This window comes from Glycine max, chromosome 6 (assembly GCF_000004515.6).
Source record: "Glycine max cultivar Williams 82 chromosome 6, Glycine_max_v4.0, whole genome shotgun sequence".
Taxonomy (NCBI): Eukaryota; Viridiplantae; Streptophyta; class Magnoliopsida; order Fabales; family Fabaceae; genus Glycine; species Glycine max.
The window spans coordinates 4,308,204-4,325,722 of record NC_038242.2 but is presented as its reverse complement, the minus strand read 5'-3'; the positions used below and the strand labels follow the sequence as shown (position 1 = coordinate 4,325,722).

General features: G+C 33.3%; 4 protein-coding genes across 10 annotated transcripts; 3 read left to right on the top strand and 1 right to left on the bottom strand.

Moving 5' to 3' along the window:
• Positions 1-201: 201 nt before the first annotated feature.
• Positions 202-5,458, bottom strand: LOC100814198 (polyadenylate-binding protein-interacting protein 7). 6 transcript variants are annotated; one of them, XM_006581250.4, is made up of 7 exons: positions 5,019-5,458; positions 4,808-4,920; positions 3,307-4,186; positions 2,007-2,460; positions 1,856-1,926; positions 1,433-1,557; positions 202-870 (listed from the first exon to the last, which is right to left on the bottom strand). In XM_006581250.4, the coding sequence occupies exons 3-7, from the start codon at positions 4,093-4,095 to the stop codon at positions 570-572; spliced, it is 1,740 nt and encodes a 579-aa protein (XP_006581313.1). In that variant the 5' UTR covers positions 4,096-4,186; positions 4,808-4,920; positions 5,019-5,458; the 3' UTR covers positions 202-569. The 6 variants fall into 6 exon arrangements, with proteins under 6 accessions (XP_006581313.1, XP_040872217.1, XP_040872216.1 ...); XM_041016283.1 differs by having other exon boundaries at positions 2,019-2,460; XM_041016282.1 differs by having other exon boundaries at positions 3,307-4,920.
• Positions 5,459-12,258: 6,800 nt separating this feature from the next.
• On the top strand, positions 12,259-12,654 carry LOC102670114 (probable galacturonosyltransferase-like 4). The gene has a single exon (XM_006582416.1). The coding sequence runs from the start codon at positions 12,259-12,261 to the stop codon at positions 12,652-12,654; it is 396 nt and encodes a 131-aa protein (XP_006582479.1).
• A 335-nt stretch (positions 12,655-12,989) lies between these two features.
• Positions 12,990-14,391, top strand: LOC100813662 (uncharacterized). 2 transcript variants are annotated; one of them, XM_014777280.3, is made up of 2 exons: positions 12,990-13,342; positions 13,520-14,391. In XM_014777280.3, the coding sequence occupies exon 2, from the start codon at positions 13,524-13,526 to the stop codon at positions 13,968-13,970; it is 447 nt and encodes a 148-aa protein (XP_014632766.1). In that variant the 5' UTR covers positions 12,990-13,342; positions 13,520-13,523; the 3' UTR covers positions 13,971-14,391. The 2 variants fall into 2 exon arrangements, with proteins under 2 accessions (XP_014632766.1, XP_014632765.1); XM_014777279.3 differs by having other exon boundaries at positions 13,514-14,391.
• A 2,118-nt stretch (positions 14,392-16,509) lies between these two features.
• Positions 16,510-17,353, top strand: LOC100805457 (copper transporter 5.1). Its single transcript, XM_003526026.5, has one exon. The coding sequence runs from the start codon at positions 16,737-16,739 to the stop codon at positions 17,166-17,168; it is 432 nt and encodes a 143-aa protein (XP_003526074.1). The 5' UTR covers positions 16,510-16,736; the 3' UTR covers positions 17,169-17,353.
• Positions 17,354-17,519: the final 166 nt, after the last annotated feature.

Genomic DNA, 17,519 nt, shown 5'->3' with positions numbered 1-17,519 from the left:
TCTCCGGGATAATAGCGAGGCCATGACCTCTGCAGTCACAATTTGTGACTGCATGAAATCCTCACCATTAAAAATAAATCATATAAAGTAATAAAATAAATATATAAAAAATTTGAACCTTTAGATTGTGATTTGAGTGCAGAACCTTGCAGTTGGCTTTATAATGCAGGCAATCCTGGTCAGTGCAGTGCTGCTAGAGTATTTGTTGTGAGATATAAATTGTTTGACATTGAATCTAATTTGCAAAATCAATTGTTCTATGGCGTAATTGAGTTCTATCAATTACATCTGAATCAAAAAAATGAAAATTAGGGTACAAAATTAACAGAAGGAAAATGATCCCATAACATGGGCAGATGAGAAATCCTGCTTACTAAATGTAAATCTGATGCCGCCCCTAAACCTTAATGATACAATTCTGCTACAAAACCTTATCTTTCCTTCTCCCCTAACTGATTTTTTCTTCTTTTCTTTTCCTGTTCTTCGGGCATATACAGATACATCGATGAGTAAAATATCCCAGTGTTGGTGGACTTTATACTGTGTCAAAAAACACATCCTTGGCAAGTTCAATATATCACAACACGAAGTAGGCCTGGCTGAGTTTCCGTGAAGTCAATGCCCTCTTCAAGAAGAAAACGCTGTACAGCTATTGGAAGTCTTGCAGGAGTGCGAGAACCCCTGGTATGATGACCTGTGCCCACAAGAATATAAACCTGCAGACGCTGCTCGGCAGCTATGGCAGTGCTTTTCAGCACACTCAACTCATGTTTCAGCACATGAATGGCTTCACTTGCGTGCAACCCGTGTAGGTCTATTATCCTCTCATTTCCTCTTCCATCGCCCTGCAACTCTGGAGCAACTGGATTTCTGAAAAAATCAACACTTGCAATGACTGAGGCAGAACCCAACAATCAACGTAAATAAACATTCTGGTTCATAGTTATATGGCATGGGAGCATGGGACTTGGTAACCATTTCAGAAATAAACTGTAAGGCAGCCTGTGCAGGTGACGAAGAAAAAGGAAGAGCTGCAGCAACTTAGTGCAGTATATGTTCTCCATGGAGTTAAAATAAACTCAAGCTTCATACAGTTTTCTTTAGAAGCAAACGGATAACAAATTGGCATCACAAAATTCTATTTGAAGGGTTCGAATTGTTCACACCTCTTGAATAGGCGAGAGACAATCATTGTCCTTCTCAATGACAAGTAATTGGCATAAAAAATATTTAAGGAGGAAACAAGCAAAAATATGTTTACAATCAAAAGGGGTAGAACCAGCTCACCAAACAAAAGGAATTCTTTCATGTCAATAAATATACACAGGTTGTGGGGGCCAGCAAAATATGATAACATCATGATGCCATATAAACTTTTTTTATTCCAAACTTACATGGAGAGCAGGAATCAAAGCATTGGGGAACAACAAACCTCTGGAGGTAAATGGATTCTTGAGCTTTTCCATGAGCAACCTTCATATGCATGTTGTGCAGTTGCCCTTTAGCACTTAGTTCCTTTGCTAGGGCTTTATTACCAATAAGATAGGCTTGCTGTGCCTGTTTTCAAATGAAAAAGAAATTAAACTTAAAACAAAAAGTCAAATAGATTCAAGAACAAATGACTCGATAAGAGACTTTGTTGTTTATTCTTGAACTAGTATCAGCCCAACAGTTCTTATTGAATCTACAGTGACAACTTGAATATCCAAAGTTAAGCACACACACAAACTAATATGAGCTGAGAAAGTCAAGGAAATGTGTCAATAGATCCAAGCAAGAGGTGTGAAGCCAAAGTAACCATTATTTCATATGCTGATTCCCAGTAACTTCATCAAAGCATGAATTGAAGACCCACCTGCTCAAAATATGCATTACGTAAGCATGCATGATCACGAGCCTCTTCCCGCAACTCTGAATACATATTTGCTGCCATGCAAAATTGTTAGAACAAAATTATGGACAGAGAATACATCCCACAATTGAAGCATATAAACATAAGTATTTACCAACTGCATCACCAGTTTCAAGCCAAACAGGAAATGCCCGAGCTGAACCACGGTTCTGTAACCGATCACCAAAGTGTGCTCTCCCCTGTCCACCATTGTAACCACTAGCCAGAACATTCGAATTCCTACTTGAGCCGATAGCAGCATCACCAGAGCCATTTTTATCATACTTCCAAATACCACCAGAATCCCGAGAAGCCAACTTCCTAACAGCTGAAGCAAAGTCAATAGCACCACCCCTAGATGAAACTGAAGAGACAGATTTGAAAAGCAGCACATCACTGTCATATGATCGGTAAGGATTGCCACTTTGTTGCACATTATCAACCACATATTCTACTGAAGCAGTCTGGCCATCTGGTGAAGTAAGTGCAGGGTAGTCCATTGCACTGAGATTGGGAGCAGACAAAGTCTTTGAATTCAGATTCTGATTGAAACCACCATCAACTTGAAGCTACAAATTTGGAGGGGAGGAAAGAGAGATTATCAACATAAAGTTCCTAGATTAAAAAAATATTCCATAGAAATAGGAAATAATCATAAGAGATGACTATGGTATTCACGGAATGGAGAACAAATTGTACTAATTGATCATATATATATATATAAAACAAAATGTTAATAAATGCCAATGGCCCTGGATAACATGCAGCAGAGGACTGTTATCACATGTCACAAAATTAAACTCAAAAAGAGTGTAGATAAAAATTGAAATATAAGATTATCTCTAACAACCCCCACCCCCCAGTACCAGGTAACAGCGATTAGAAACTGGAAGCTAGGTAGGTTGCACTTGAATCACCACACAACTTTTTAGAGAGCCGGATCTTCCCTGCCAAAACAAGGCACAGGTATTGCTCTAAATACTTAGCATCCATCCTATCAGACTTAGTATTGTAGTAAGAGCAAATTTGGACAAACATACATATAAGAGAAGAAGAAAAAATGAATCCAGGAGGTAAAATGAGTTAAGCTTTTACCATAAATTAAAATCAACTTATGGAAAAGTCACATGAGGGGAACTTCTAAAACAATTGAGGTGCATGAGTTGATTTCAACACTCATGGGACAAGTTTGATTCATTTTACTTCAATTCATTTAATTTTCTTCTCCTATAAGTGTTTGTAGAGAAGTTTATTCAAATGCTCTAGAGCATACTGCACTGCAACAAGCAGGAGATAGATATTGTGCATAAATATAACAGACAACACATACATTTTCACAGTCAAATACATGAGAAGGAGCTTATAAGGAACCATAATTTGACCACAGTTCAGTTATTATATGAAAATCAACCTACCTCTAACTGATTGAGCATCTCAGTGGTCAGATGTAAATCACATCTATTAGCAAAGTAAGCTTCTGCAAGGCTTTCTGCTGCAAAACCAGGGAACAGGGAGGCTAAAAACTCCAAAGGATTCAGATCAGTATCATCCACAATTGCATTTTCGGCCAAAATATCATTTAAGTATCCATGTCTAGAGTTGTCATCATAAGTAAGGCCCTCTTGACCACTGTTAATACGCTGGTCAGCACTCCCAATTGGCCTCTCCCAAGGCTTTGCCAGAGCATTCAAAAAGCTTCCAGAAGATGGGTCCTCCCTGTAGCTTGAATTGGAAAACCCTAATTTATCTGCCAAGCTATTGCCATTAGCATGCTGTTGAGATATTTCCTCCTGCTCATTTATTATATATTTACTTCCTTTAGAAGAAGGAAACCTGGAGGCTTCATTGTCATCATGTATAGATAAACCTGCTAAAGAAATATCATCAAGAACTCGAGACTCATCTTCTCCCAAGACCTTGAAATCAGGGGTAATATCATCCGGGAGCTGACATCGCCAGTATCGGTGCACCTCATCATCAGAATTATTTGAAATGGATGATTCTGATCTATCTAAAACTGCTTTCCCAAGAGTTCCAGCAGCAGTAAGCCTTGCTGTTGCATCTACCAAGCTGGTAGTTCCAGATAATGATGATGATCTGAGGGCAAAAGGAACAAACTCTGCTGCATTTGGATTCAGAGTAGTTGCCTTGTTTGGGCTTAATAGCTTTGCATCCGTTAGGGGTCCTTTCTTGGTTAAGTTCATTATTAACTAAAATATAGACAAAATAACTACTACAGCATAAACAGACTTTAAAAGTAGTAACAGCACATGTCCAGTCAGCCTCAACCAAACCCTGAAAATGGTTCAATTTGATCATGTTCATTGATTAACCAAACTGCTACAAAAAGAACAAGGGGAAAATTTAAAAAAATAAATAAATAAATCACCACAAATTCCCATACATCATGCAGTAGATAAATGATGATTTCAGTAATATCTCATATTACATAAAAGTGCCAAATAAATAACCCAATATAGAACTTAAGTTACTACTATTTTTCAATATCACGGCAATGAAATATAGCTTGCCATTTTCGTCACTTTAACTTGGAAGTGAATCCGATAATGGTAAACTGAACAAAAAAGGAACCAACGCAAATTAAGGAAATTACAGCAAAATTTGCATACACCCGAATAAGCTCCTGTGAACACTGACCAAATTCAGAACTAAAGTAAAAAAGGATTAAAACCCTAAATATTTCGTACTAAATAACAGAAAATGTCACAAAACAACTTCAAAGAGAAATTAAACAATACAGAGAATTCCCGACCAGTAACTACCTAGAAACCCTCAATAACACAGGTTAAAAAAAAATCAAAACCTAGAAAATTCAAACCCGAATATTAAACTAACATTAACCAAAACAGAAATAACAACGAACGAGTCAAAGCTCGAGCGCACGAAGAACGCAACCTTGCAATACGGAAGCCGCGAACTTCAAAAAGAGATCTTGCGCAATTCAACGCCTCAGAAAACAGACCCAAAAAAGCACATAATAACAATAACAAGTAACAGTAATTCCAAAGCTGCAATTTGCAGAAAGAAAGAGATGAAAAAAAATTATAAATTAATGAGAAGCGTAAGAAGAAAAAGATCTGAAAGAAATGGAAGAGCATATATATACCTTCGCGTATCAAATCAAAGGGATCCATGGGGATGAGTTCAGAAATGAAGAGGAGAGAAAAAAAGTGAAGGTGATTGTTTATTGAGGAAAATTGAGGTTGAGATTATCCAATATCATCTCAAGTACGAGTATGATTATCGGGTTGGGGCTTCCTTCTTCTTTTCTTTTCTCTCTCTTACATTTTGTTTTGTTTTTTGATTTATTTTCTTATTTTCTCTATGGATTCTGCTTGAAAGCCTCTTAGCCAATACCAGCACCACAAAAATACGAAACAAGACACCCAACCTTGATTTGACCTCTCTACAAAATCACACTAATTACTGTGTGTATACTGTTCAGTCTTCACGGTTATTTTAATCAATTAATTAGATCTGCCTGTTTGGGATTTGGGAAGAAAGTTACCTCCCCTCTCTTTTTACTCCACTTAATAGCCCTTTTCTCTCTCTCAATTTTACAAAATTCTATGAATTTCCTTCATAAATACTATTCCCACCATCCCATCCGAATACCATTGTGCAAGAAAAATAAATTATCCTAAAATTATTATTATCTTAATTTTTTAATATAATATTATTTTTTTCATCTCTTATTATATTAATTGCATATATTAAAAAACAAAAAAAATAAATTAGCGATAATAAGATTAGTTTTGTGTTAAAATTATTATTCTCATTTATTTAATTATTATTTTTTCTTAGCAGGTATTATATCCATTATTTTTTATTTGTCTTTTGAAGTTAGTATATAGAAATCAAGAAATACAATAAATTTTTTATTTTAATAAAATAGTTATCATGTTTTATCCCTTTCTCTTTCCACTCAATAATAAAATACATGAATAAATTAATTAATGATTATAAAACATGCGAGGATTTAATTGATAAAATAATAATTAATGTATTCTTGGATTTTATAAATAACATATAAATAAGAATAAAAATTCTTGAAAAAATAAAAAAAAAATTAAAAAATAAAGAAAATAATATAAAATAACGTAGAACGACAATTATAATAGGAGAAAGTAATGTTTTTAGTAGAGGAGGCAAGATGGTTCAAGTAGGTTTGGAACCCCAACTCGTCCAATAAAATATATGCCTTCAACTTTAAATTTAAATTTTGAGTTTAAATTAAATGTGAAATATTTTAGTCCAACCAAATTATGGTTTGATGTAAGCTTTGCTTTAAAAAACCCAGCTAAAAGTCCTAAAAACAAAATATTTGGAAAATATAAAAACAATAATTTAAACTTAATACATCAAAATAAAATAAAAATAAAGTGATATTTAACCTACTATTTAAAGGATAAATAGGTCTTAAAAAGTATAAATCAAATGTATTTAACCTAATATTTAGTGTTTAAAGTTGACTCATATTATATATTTACTTTTTATAAAGTTTTACCTCACTAGTTTTTTATCTATTTAATTTCTATAAATAACCTCGAAAAAACCTTCAATAGCAAGTAACTAAAGCTCTTCACCCCAAAAATCACTCCAATTATAATTAAAAGTTAAGTTTAAATATAATTTTGATTCTTTTTTTTTTGTTAAATTTATATTTTGGTCTCCTATTTCAATATATAAATATTAGTCTTCTTAATTTAGAAAGCTATCAATTTTAGTTCAACTCTTAATTTTATCTATATTTTTTTATTTTTTTACATTTTTGTCAATTAAATAATTTCTTGTTAATATTTTTAATTAATATGTTAGATATAAGGTTTAATTGAACCAAAAAAAAAGTGAATAAAACCAAGGATTGAACTAAAATTATATTTTTTCTAAATAAGAGCATAAATGTTTATATTTTTAAATGAAAGGATCAAAATTATAAATTAAACAAAATAAAAATACCAAAATTTAAGTTGAAAAGTTAATTTGGCCACAAATGTGAAATGTGATGATTTAGAACAGTACAATTATTAAATACGATGGACTATAATGCATGTTAATACATAAGCATGTCAAATATGTTAGCATGATATGATATTAATATTAACATGTAAGTATCACATTAGGTAATGTGATTGCCAATAGATTTTAAGGGGCTCAATTGACAAGTTGAAATATGATAAACTAAAATTGTACATTTGTGACATCTTTGACATAATTGTAACAAATAATATTTGAGGGGATTCAATTGATAAATTAAAACATGATAAACTAAAATTGCACATTTGTGTCGCTTGAACCTTGGAGACTTAATAGGTGTAATTGAAAGGTAAGATTAAGGAATTAAAATATCACAATTTTAATACCTAATGAACCAAAAATACAATTAGCACAAAACAAAATAAGAGAAATGAAAGAAAATTTAAACACAAAAATGCGAACCAAATTATTTTTCTTTTATTATGTAAATGAAAAGGGAGAAAATGTAATTTTTCCCTGTAAGTTCAATTTAAAAATAATAATTTATAGCAACAAGTAAGCAAATTAATAAGAATATTTTTTTTTCTTCAATCTCTCTCTGTATCGTATACTCTCCACTGAAATATTTTCCCGTATGTGTGCGTGCTTCATTTTTTTAATCAAACAATAAAATATGTTTTTCTTTCTTATTTTTTCTGTTAAATTTTAATTCATTTCTACAGCATTCACACAATTAGTGGAAGGTCAAGCGCTCTAATTTTAGTTAAAAAAAGTGTATAAATTATTATAAATTTTAATATTAAATTCGATTCTCAAGGATAAAAAATACAAATGGTGGAATTATAATTATAAAACGTAAAAAGTAAAACGCACAGCAAATCTGTCGAAGGACATATAAGCAAGTGTATCGACAAGGTTCAATCTCTATGTAAGCGTTTTGAAATCAAATATTTAATCTATATCCTAGTTGACTAATATGAATCGTGCACTCAGCACAAAAAACGTGTTACTTACAAATTAACAATGCATGTGCGATTAGATGGTGCTGAAGGTAGTGTTCTTAATACTTATCTAAATCTTCGTCAGTTCTTCATAGACATGGAATTTTGTTCTCATCATTAGCAATGCCAATTCAGCTGGTTTTATATTACTTCAACCCTCTGTACATGTGAATGTTCGCCGCCTTCATGGTTTTCCAACAAGTTTAAACGCACATGATTGTACTCAAGTGCATCGCATGAAATTGCCCTCTAACTGGTTTACACACAGAAGAACAGGTTCAATGAATTGAAGTGTTATTGTACTGACTTAAATAGAAAAAATTGCCAATCGAGCAAATCACTAAATCATTTATATTCTAAATGATAACTATCTCCTATCCTATGTGACTAGAATAGGCTATTCACTATTTCCTTTTAATGTTTGCTAGCTAGAAGGGTAAGATGAAGACCTTTTTAATGATCCACTGGTGGACTACTTCATTTAACCTAATGCTACCTGTTGTAAATTAAATAACATAAAACAATAATACATGTATTATACATACGTAAGCTGGATGTATAATACCAGTGGACCACTTGGTTTTTTCTATAAAACTTTTTTTTTTTCTTCCTTTCTTCAATTCCTCCCTCCCTACCTACCAATCTACCATCACCGTTCTCTTCTTAACTTTGCCTGATGCATGCAATTCATGGATAGTAAATGAAGAGTTAAAGTTCTACAGTCCAGTTCAAGGTCATTTGTTTAGCCAAATCTTGAACAATAAAAAATTAATGCATACAAAAAAATGCAAAAAAAAATAAAAATTAAAACTCTCGGCACAACCCCTTTCATCTTCTTTTATAAGATCAAGAGAGAAATAAGACAACAACAAAAAAAAATGAAGAATCAAAGAAGAAATGAGCATTGTTGACGGCCGTGGATGACGTGGACCGCCGGTGAGGAGAGGATGAAGAACCACTCTGTGTCACTGTGTCGGTGACCTCCTCGTCGACGTCGTCACAGGCGGAGACAGAGAAGAAGATGGAGTTCAGTTCCCAAAAGGTGAGGTCTTGATACACTTCCTCGAAAGATCCACTCTTGTGCGTCAGAACCCCGTTGTCCCGGAGAACGGAAGCGTCGTCGCGTCCTCCAATGATGTCTCCACCTATAGAACATCGCTTTTGTGGGCTTTCTGGTAACTAATGCAGTTCTCCGACAGGTCGTCGAGTCAGAGAAGAAGTCGTCGTCCTTGTCATCGGAGAAGAAGCCTCCGTCGTTGCGTTAGAGAAGAAGTTTTCGTCTGGGGTTTCAACCCTAGCTAGTAAGGTTGGGGAAGGGGCAATGGTGGTGGAGAACATGGGGGACGACGAAGGTGTGGAGGCCATGGAGTAGATCTGAAAAAAAAATAAAAAATTCAGCTTACATATGTATAATACCTGTATTGTTATTTCCTTTTTTTTTTTAATTAATAGCAGGTTTTGTTACAAATAAAGCCAAATGGTCCACTAGTGGACCTTTAAAAAGGTCTTCACCTTAGTCTGACCCCACTCGTCATCTATGATACAGGATAAAAAAAAAAAGGCTATGGTGAAGGATTCTGAAACTGGACCACTAGTGGGGAACAAAAAAATCACCTGTAATAACATGTTTTAAAGGTAGGACCTTTGTAACTTCATGGTATACTCATGGATTAACAAATTTTTTACTTGGAAGGCTGCAACTTCTTAACCGCTGCAGTTTATACTCTCACTAATAGTTAGCACATTCTTTGTTGTTACTGTAGATATCAAAGCACCGGGAGATTTTATCCATTGGTGTCAATTAGGTGGTCTTCAATTGCAGCTTTGTAATGCAATGGTATTCTCTAGTCCAATTATTATTTTTGTTTCTATATTTCTTATTTATCCATTGGGTCATGATTGATTCTTTATATTTCGATTAATAATATTTTTATTTGGAAATTGAATAAAATAAAAAGATTAATTATATTATAATGGAAAATGATTACAAGTTTATCGGGTAGCAAGTACTTTTTTATAAGAAATTTATTATTGTACTGCTCCGGTGGACGATGTGGCATCCCAGTCGACAGTCTACCATATAAGACCCTTAGGCCTTGTCGTGTTCGTTCTTGAGCACTTAAAAACTAAAGGATTGTGTATTATTTGGATGCATAATAGATCCTTAAACCTTTGGGGAACTATGTACTTTAGTTGGTGATTGATCATAAAAGACCCTTAAGCCAAGTCTCTTTGTATTCGTTCTCGAGATTAGGAGACCGTGTATCTTTCTGGTCAAACCACCGTTAACTCTGATAACACTCCCAGAGCCTGCTCACTCTTTTTATGAAGCTTTAATAATCATTAAAATAACGTTATTAGACAATCATAATAATGAAATTAATGGTTAATAAAAAAAAAAAAGAGGGGAAACCCATCAATAAAAGTCATTCGATTTAAATTACATTTGGTCTCACTGTCTCGTAAACTTTAGTTACAGAAATAATAACCAACTGGTAACCTTACCTCCCATTATAGGTAAAATCACTTGCTTCACCGGTGGTCCACTTTCCGAATACTTCACCATCGCCTGAACCATAAAAAAATAGTTTACCATCCCTCATCCATTACTCTTTTGCGAGTCTATCAGACTATCACCGCATACGTAGACGTGGACATCCACCAAGACTAATTGCCACATACTATTAATTATATTTAATTAATAATTCAAAATACATTATATATATATATATGAAAAATATATACTAGTAATCAATCAGAAATTAAATATGAATTTTAAGTAACATTATTTTAAGTAACTTTTATAAAAAAATCATTAAAGTAATTATACGTGATATTTTTTAATTTTTTTTATCAGTGCATATATTATTTTATAATTTATTTAAGGGAAAACATTAATCAAGTTCTAATTTAGTGAATAAAGTTTAGCATTACTAGTTATTATACTTGCTTCTTTAAGAATTTAAAATATAATTCACGAAAAATTATATCAGATTTTTTTTTGTTGAATATATTATTAATGTTTGTTTAAACTTATTATTTAAAAAATATTTTTAATAAAATAAGAATTTCTTAATTTTCTGATATGTTGGTTAAATAATTTTTATTTAAAAAAGTATTTTTTATTTTTTTAAAAACAAATCTTATATACTTCTCAAGAAAATATTTTAAAAAATTATTTTTTTTTCAGAATTATTTTTTAATTTTAAATAAACATGCCCATAACCAAATTAAGAAATATTTGAATTTGATCAATACAAGACAATCAGAAAGATTTTAATTTTAATTTATTATTAATGAAAAATTTATTATAACTATTTAATATTTAGTTATATGGGCACGTTTTTAAGAAAAGAAGTTTGACAATCGTACATATTCTTTACATACCTTTATAAATTGCCACTGTTTAAAATGTTTATAACCGTATTTTAAAATCGAATTAAACATTAAATTTCAAAATCGTGATCAATTTAATTGATTAAAATTACAATGAAATAATAAGTAATTCAAATGATATTTCAACAAATAAATAAAAAATGGATTTGATTGAGTAGTTGAATAACATTCAACTTAGAATAAACCACGAATTTGAGAAGAGTTTATCGTCAATTGCACGTTTTCAATGTAACGGAGAATTGGAGAAAGGTGGTTGTCGTGACAGCTGGCAATGACCATAATCTCCTCGCTCTCCAATCAAATAACCCCACGTGACGTCCCATTATTTTACCACGCTCTGCACGATCGCCGGTGCAGAGCTACTTATCCTTCTATTTTTGTTTTAAAGTTAATTAGAGAAGAGAAAAAGTAGAAAGATTTTTCTTAAAAAAAATTGTTTTTTAAAATTAATTTACTTCAAATTATCCTTCCATTTTTTCTTCAATCAAACATGAAAAACATTGTTATACCTGTCTTATTGTCTCTTAATTTTTTTTTTATTTTCACTCCTTCCAAAGGATCCTTAGAGTGAGCAAGTAGCACTGTAAGAAAATTACGTCTTGGAATTCGGATCTTACCGTGGCACTGCCACGAGATTGGCAATGATTGGGAAACACTCGTTCCACAATCTGGGTTAAATTTTAAAAATATTATTTTTGTCTTAAATATGTTTTTTTTATTAGATTATAATTTTATTTGAGTCACATAAAATTATAAAATGTAAGTTTTTTTAAAAAAATATATATTTAATTACTGTTTTTTATAAACTTATCCAAACTTATCCATTATAGTTCTTATAATTAATAAGTATTTTTTTTAGTCCATGTACTTTTTAATTCTCAACAGGTTCTATCGTTAAAATTATTTAACACATTAAATTATTGTTATAAGTCGTTCCCATTAACGTAGTCATGACCTTCGACACCAATTAGAATGGCTGTGGTCTTCTCCATGCTTCAACATTCGACGTGTCCCGAGAACCTGGCCTTCCACTTCCTCTCCGCCCATGACGACACTCCCGAACTCTTCTCGAGCATCAAATCCACCTTCCCTTTCAAGATGAAGATTTATCGGTTTGACTCTAAGAGGGTCTGCGACAAGATATCCAAGTCCATTCAACAAGCCTTGGACCAGCCCCTGAATTACGTCACAATATACCTAGCTGATACCATCCTAGAAGACGTGAAACGCGTGATATATTTGGACTCTGACCTGGTGATGGTTAACAACCTAACCAAACTTTATGGTGTTGATATGAAGAGTCAAGGTGCGGTGCGAAAACACACCGGTAGTCGGTGCGATCCTGACAACAATAATATGCTATGGTGAAGCATGGTGTAGTAGAGGTAATTGGTGTCGAGGGTCATGACTACATTAATGGTGACAGAGGGAGAGGAGCCGCAGTCCTTGCCGTTGCAGAAGGCGAGGGAGTTCCGGGAAAGGAAGACGTGGGTGTTAAACAATTTTAATGGTAGATACCTATTAAAATTTAAAAAGTAAACTACAATGAAAACTATAAGAACTAAATGAGTAATTAAATTTAAAATAAATATTTAACACATTAGTACACATGCCAAAACAACACCTAAAACACCCACACAAGTTGATGTACATGTTTCATGCTATTTTTGAAATCACTAAAAAATTACTAATAAGTAAACATAAATGCTAAGAACAAAGATGCGCCGCGAGTACAGATAGATAGACACCTATCAATATTCAATCTATCAAAACGCTCTTTGTTCCGAAGGCAAACACAGATCTATATGAAAGAGCAAAACCAGTACACTCTCTATTTTTTCTTTCACTAAATTGGATTCCTAGAATCTCAGTGGAGCCAATTAAGGCTCTGCGATATGCACCATACGTTATTCGGTGTTGTTGTGCTTTTGGGCGGCGAGATTGAGTGGGAGAAGGAGAGATAATTCCTCACTCAAATTTACATATCATCATTGTAATTTATTGTTTTCCATTCTGCTCCCCTTTTGATTGCATTGCCTAAATATCCAGCAACACGGTAATTTTAAATTTTTAATGATTTCCCTTTTTCAAATTTTAAACACTCTTAACACCGTAATTACTAATTATTGTTGCGTTGCATCCTTAGTTATTACCAGTATTACTATGCTTTCCTTGCAAACATTTCGTTACTCCTAACGTTGGTTGTGTTTTTTTGAAAATTGACTAGTATCAGGGTGATGGCAGCGACGGCGGTGACGGAGACGGAGGCGGTGTGGTCCGTTAAGTGCTATTGCTGTGGGTTAACGGAGGAGTGCACGCCGCGTTACATTGACGGCGTTAGGGAGAGGTATCAGGGTCGTTGGATTTGTGGTTTGTGTGCTGAGGCAGTGAAGGAAGAGGGTTTGAAATTGAAAGATGATGATGTTGATGTTGATGTTGATGTTAGCACCGATGAAGCACTGAAGCGCCACATGAAGTTCAGATCTTCCACTTCTAGCCCTCCAAACAAACCCACCCTTGACTTGATTCTCGCAATGAAGCACCTTCTTGTTCGCTCTTTGGATTCTCCGAGGAAGGAGCCTTTGACTTTTTCCCCACTTACAACATCACGCACGTGCTTTTCACCTGGATCCTCAAAGGGGGAGCCGCAAGAGGCTAGAAAGGTAGTTACCAGTGAGTGGTAATAACTGCTGAGTGACTTGTTCGGTGAATAACTGAATTTGCAATGGCAATGACAATGGCAGGGTTAGGTTTAATTTATTTATCTTGGTTTAGTTGTTTAATTTGTATTTCTCAGTTACCTTGTTGTTTAGGTTGGTTAATTGGCTTGTTTTGTTTGTTTTCTATTTTGTGACATTTTCGACTGAACGGATAATTTGGTAGGAGTATAAATGTTCCTTCCTTGACTTCAGTCTAAAAATGTCATGGAATTTCCCTTCTTTATCTCTATGTTGACCCAATTCAGACTATGTATGACTTTTTTTCTATGTTTAAATAAGTTGCACGATCACGTGTTTGTGTAATGTGTGTTCAATGAGAGACACATTATTCCCTTTTTACTTTTATTAAGGGTTTAACCTTTTAAATGGTTATGCAACTTTGCAATGATTTTTCTTATGTTCTGAAGGTTAGACATTGTCAATTGCCAATGACAGCCACCCTTTTTAGTTTTGAAACAGTTATGCAAATTCCAATTATTCTAATACCTTTAGCATCAAACATTTAAAACTGTCCAAATCAGAACATATAAAAATTTAACCATATACTTTGAAAGTCCGATTTCTTTTTATATCACGTGGCTATTCTGTTGTGACCTTGCTTGAATTTAAGAATTGGCGAATGCTCAGTGATCTAACAATTAGATGTAGAACATAGTGGCAGGAAACGATCAAATGATATGCTTTATTACACCAACCTGCTAATTAGCCTCGCTAGTGTCTGGTTCAAAAGGTTTTGCAAATGCAAAAGATTCTTCAAGCAAAACAAAATTAATGTTTCTTTCATATTTACAATTTTTGTTCCCAAATCAATGTGGTGGCGCATTTCTACTTGCTGAATTTGGCTAGGCATGAAAAATATCTCCAGTGTCAGGGGACCTTGGCCGATATGATCTAACTCATGGGAAATGGGGTCCTTGTGCACAATGAGTTTTCAGAAAGATCGTTTACTTTATAGGCCCACTAACTGTACAAGTTGGAAAGTGCTAGAGACCTTGCTGACAAGGATAATCAAACATTCAAACCCTGCATTCTTATCTCTGGTCTTGTACAATCCCATTCTTATTCTATTCTGGTTTATGCTTACGGTTAGAATTCAGAAATTGAATGGGAATGATTCCAAATGTATCTTTTGTTGTGTTTTTGGAATTGTCATACCCTTGAGTTTTGTCAGTCTTTTGCTGCATGACTGCATCAATAATGGTTTGCTAGTGGGGAATATGCACCAACTAATAATGTCTTTGGCTAATTGGCTGAGGCTCACAAATTTCTCCCTTCGTTTTAATAAACTACGTATAATTTTCTGTTATCAAAACTCTATGGGTTTTTTCAGTCTTTTGCTACATCAATAATAGTCTGCTAGTAGGAATATGCACCCATCTTTGAAAGTAAAATCTATGGGTTTTTTTTATCAATAATTAAAAATAATAGTATATCACAATACAAATTATTAATCATAAATAAACAATATATTTAAAAATATTTATTGATTACATATTTTAATTATAATAAAATTTATATATTTAAAATATTTATTTATCATAAATTATAAATTTTTGTTGTATAAAGTAAACAATGACGTACTATAGTATTAGTAAATTATAATTTTTTCTGAAAAAAAAGTAAATTGTAAATTGATTAAAATTTACTCATAAAACAATTAAGATAAAGTATTTTTGTTTCCTAATCTTTTTTTTTTACATATTTTATTTCCTAATCTGAATTCAAACATTAACTTAAATTCTGATCTACAAAAACTACCAAACAGACCATTAAGGGTGTTTGAATAACTGTTCGCACACGTTTTAATGTACTCAAACGGAAAATTCTCTCTACATGAATTAAAATGAACGAATGTTTGAGGTGTTGAAACGGAAATCCAAATACACTATAAATTGTTTCAGTGTTCAATATTCGGTGTTCAATTGCTGAGATGCAGTACCAAATTGTTTCATTTACGTATGTACTACCAATTAGCGTAGTTCATAAGCTTTTCATCGGTTCGCTCAGTCTTACATGCAGTACAATATTGTTTCATTTATGTACTACCAATTTGGTTTATTTTTTAAATTCCATAGATAACCTTGAAGAATGAAAAATAACCAATTAGGAAAATTGTCAAGATTCATAACTTAACCCATGGATCAATAGGATTGTTTTACTTTAATCAATTTAATCAATAAATTTGAATTGAGTTCTAAACATATATTACTACGTTAAATATTTAGAAAAGAAATTAAGATAAAATGTGTTTTTCATTTCTCCAAAAAAATTTCAAATTCAGTTTCAGTCTTTTACAAAAATTGTTCTACTTTTATTATTTTAATTGAAAATACTTTACTTTTTATCCTAAAAATTGTGTAGTATTTTCTAACAACTTATAACTATTTTGAGAATAAAAGTAAAATATTTTCAAATCAGAAACAAAAGTTATTTTTATAGAATCAAAACATTTTAAAAAAAATAGAGACAAACATTTGAAGAAAAAAAAATAGTTTGGCTTAGCCACAAAATTATCTCCCATAAACTAAAATTGAAAAGAAGCCAGTGCTGCTAGGCAAAATGGTAAAAAAAAAAAAGAAGAAGACAGTTGTTGACTGTTGAGGGCATTTTAGGAATCATAATCTTAACAAATAAGCAAGACAAGTACTAATAGCTGCATAAGCGAGGCTTGTTGTTGTTGTCGTGGTCGTTTTTGGCTAAGCCTCGAAATCCAAAAAATCTTAAGCGAAGATGATGCACATGACCTTCTACTGGAGCAGAAAGGTGAATCTCCTAATCGATTCATGGAAGACCAACGATTGGACGGACTATCTCCTCACTCTGCTCGCGTGCCTCGTCGTCGCCGCCTTCTACCAGTTCCTCGAGAATCGCCGCATCCGCCTCAAGCTCATCGGCTCCGGAAAGCCCTTCCCGGCGGAGATCGAGGCCCCTCTTCTGCGGCGGAAGCTCGCCGGAAACCGCGTCAAGGTGGGCGTGAAGGTCGCCGGAGCGTTTCTCTTCGGGCTGAGCTCCGCGGTCGGGTACTTGTTGATGTTGTCGGTGATGTCCTTCAACGGAGGGGTGTTTGTGGCCATCGTCGTGGGTCTCGCTGTTGGTTACTTCTTCTTCAGGAACGAGGGCGAAGATTCCCTTGTTGTTGATACTTCTTGTGCCTGTGCTTAAATCCTAATTACTTTTAAATCTCCCAATTTCCTGTAATAATAATATAATAGGAGTAGCAGTGCTTGTTAATTATTTTCCTTTTTTTAATTTAGCAAACTTGTTTCAAGGAATTTGGGATGTGTAATTTCGTGTACGAAATTGTATTTAATTGTAATTGTAATAATCAAGTCAAGATAGTAGTACAATTGGAATCCTTCTTGATTCTAAAGTTGAATTTATTTTGATTCGGAGGCAAATTGGTTGCTGGAAAATTGCTACTATAGTTTGTGTAAATTTATTGTTTATGGCGGAGTTGACGTTGGCTAGTTAGCTAGGCAAAACTGTTGATGAAAAGAAACAAATTAGATTAAC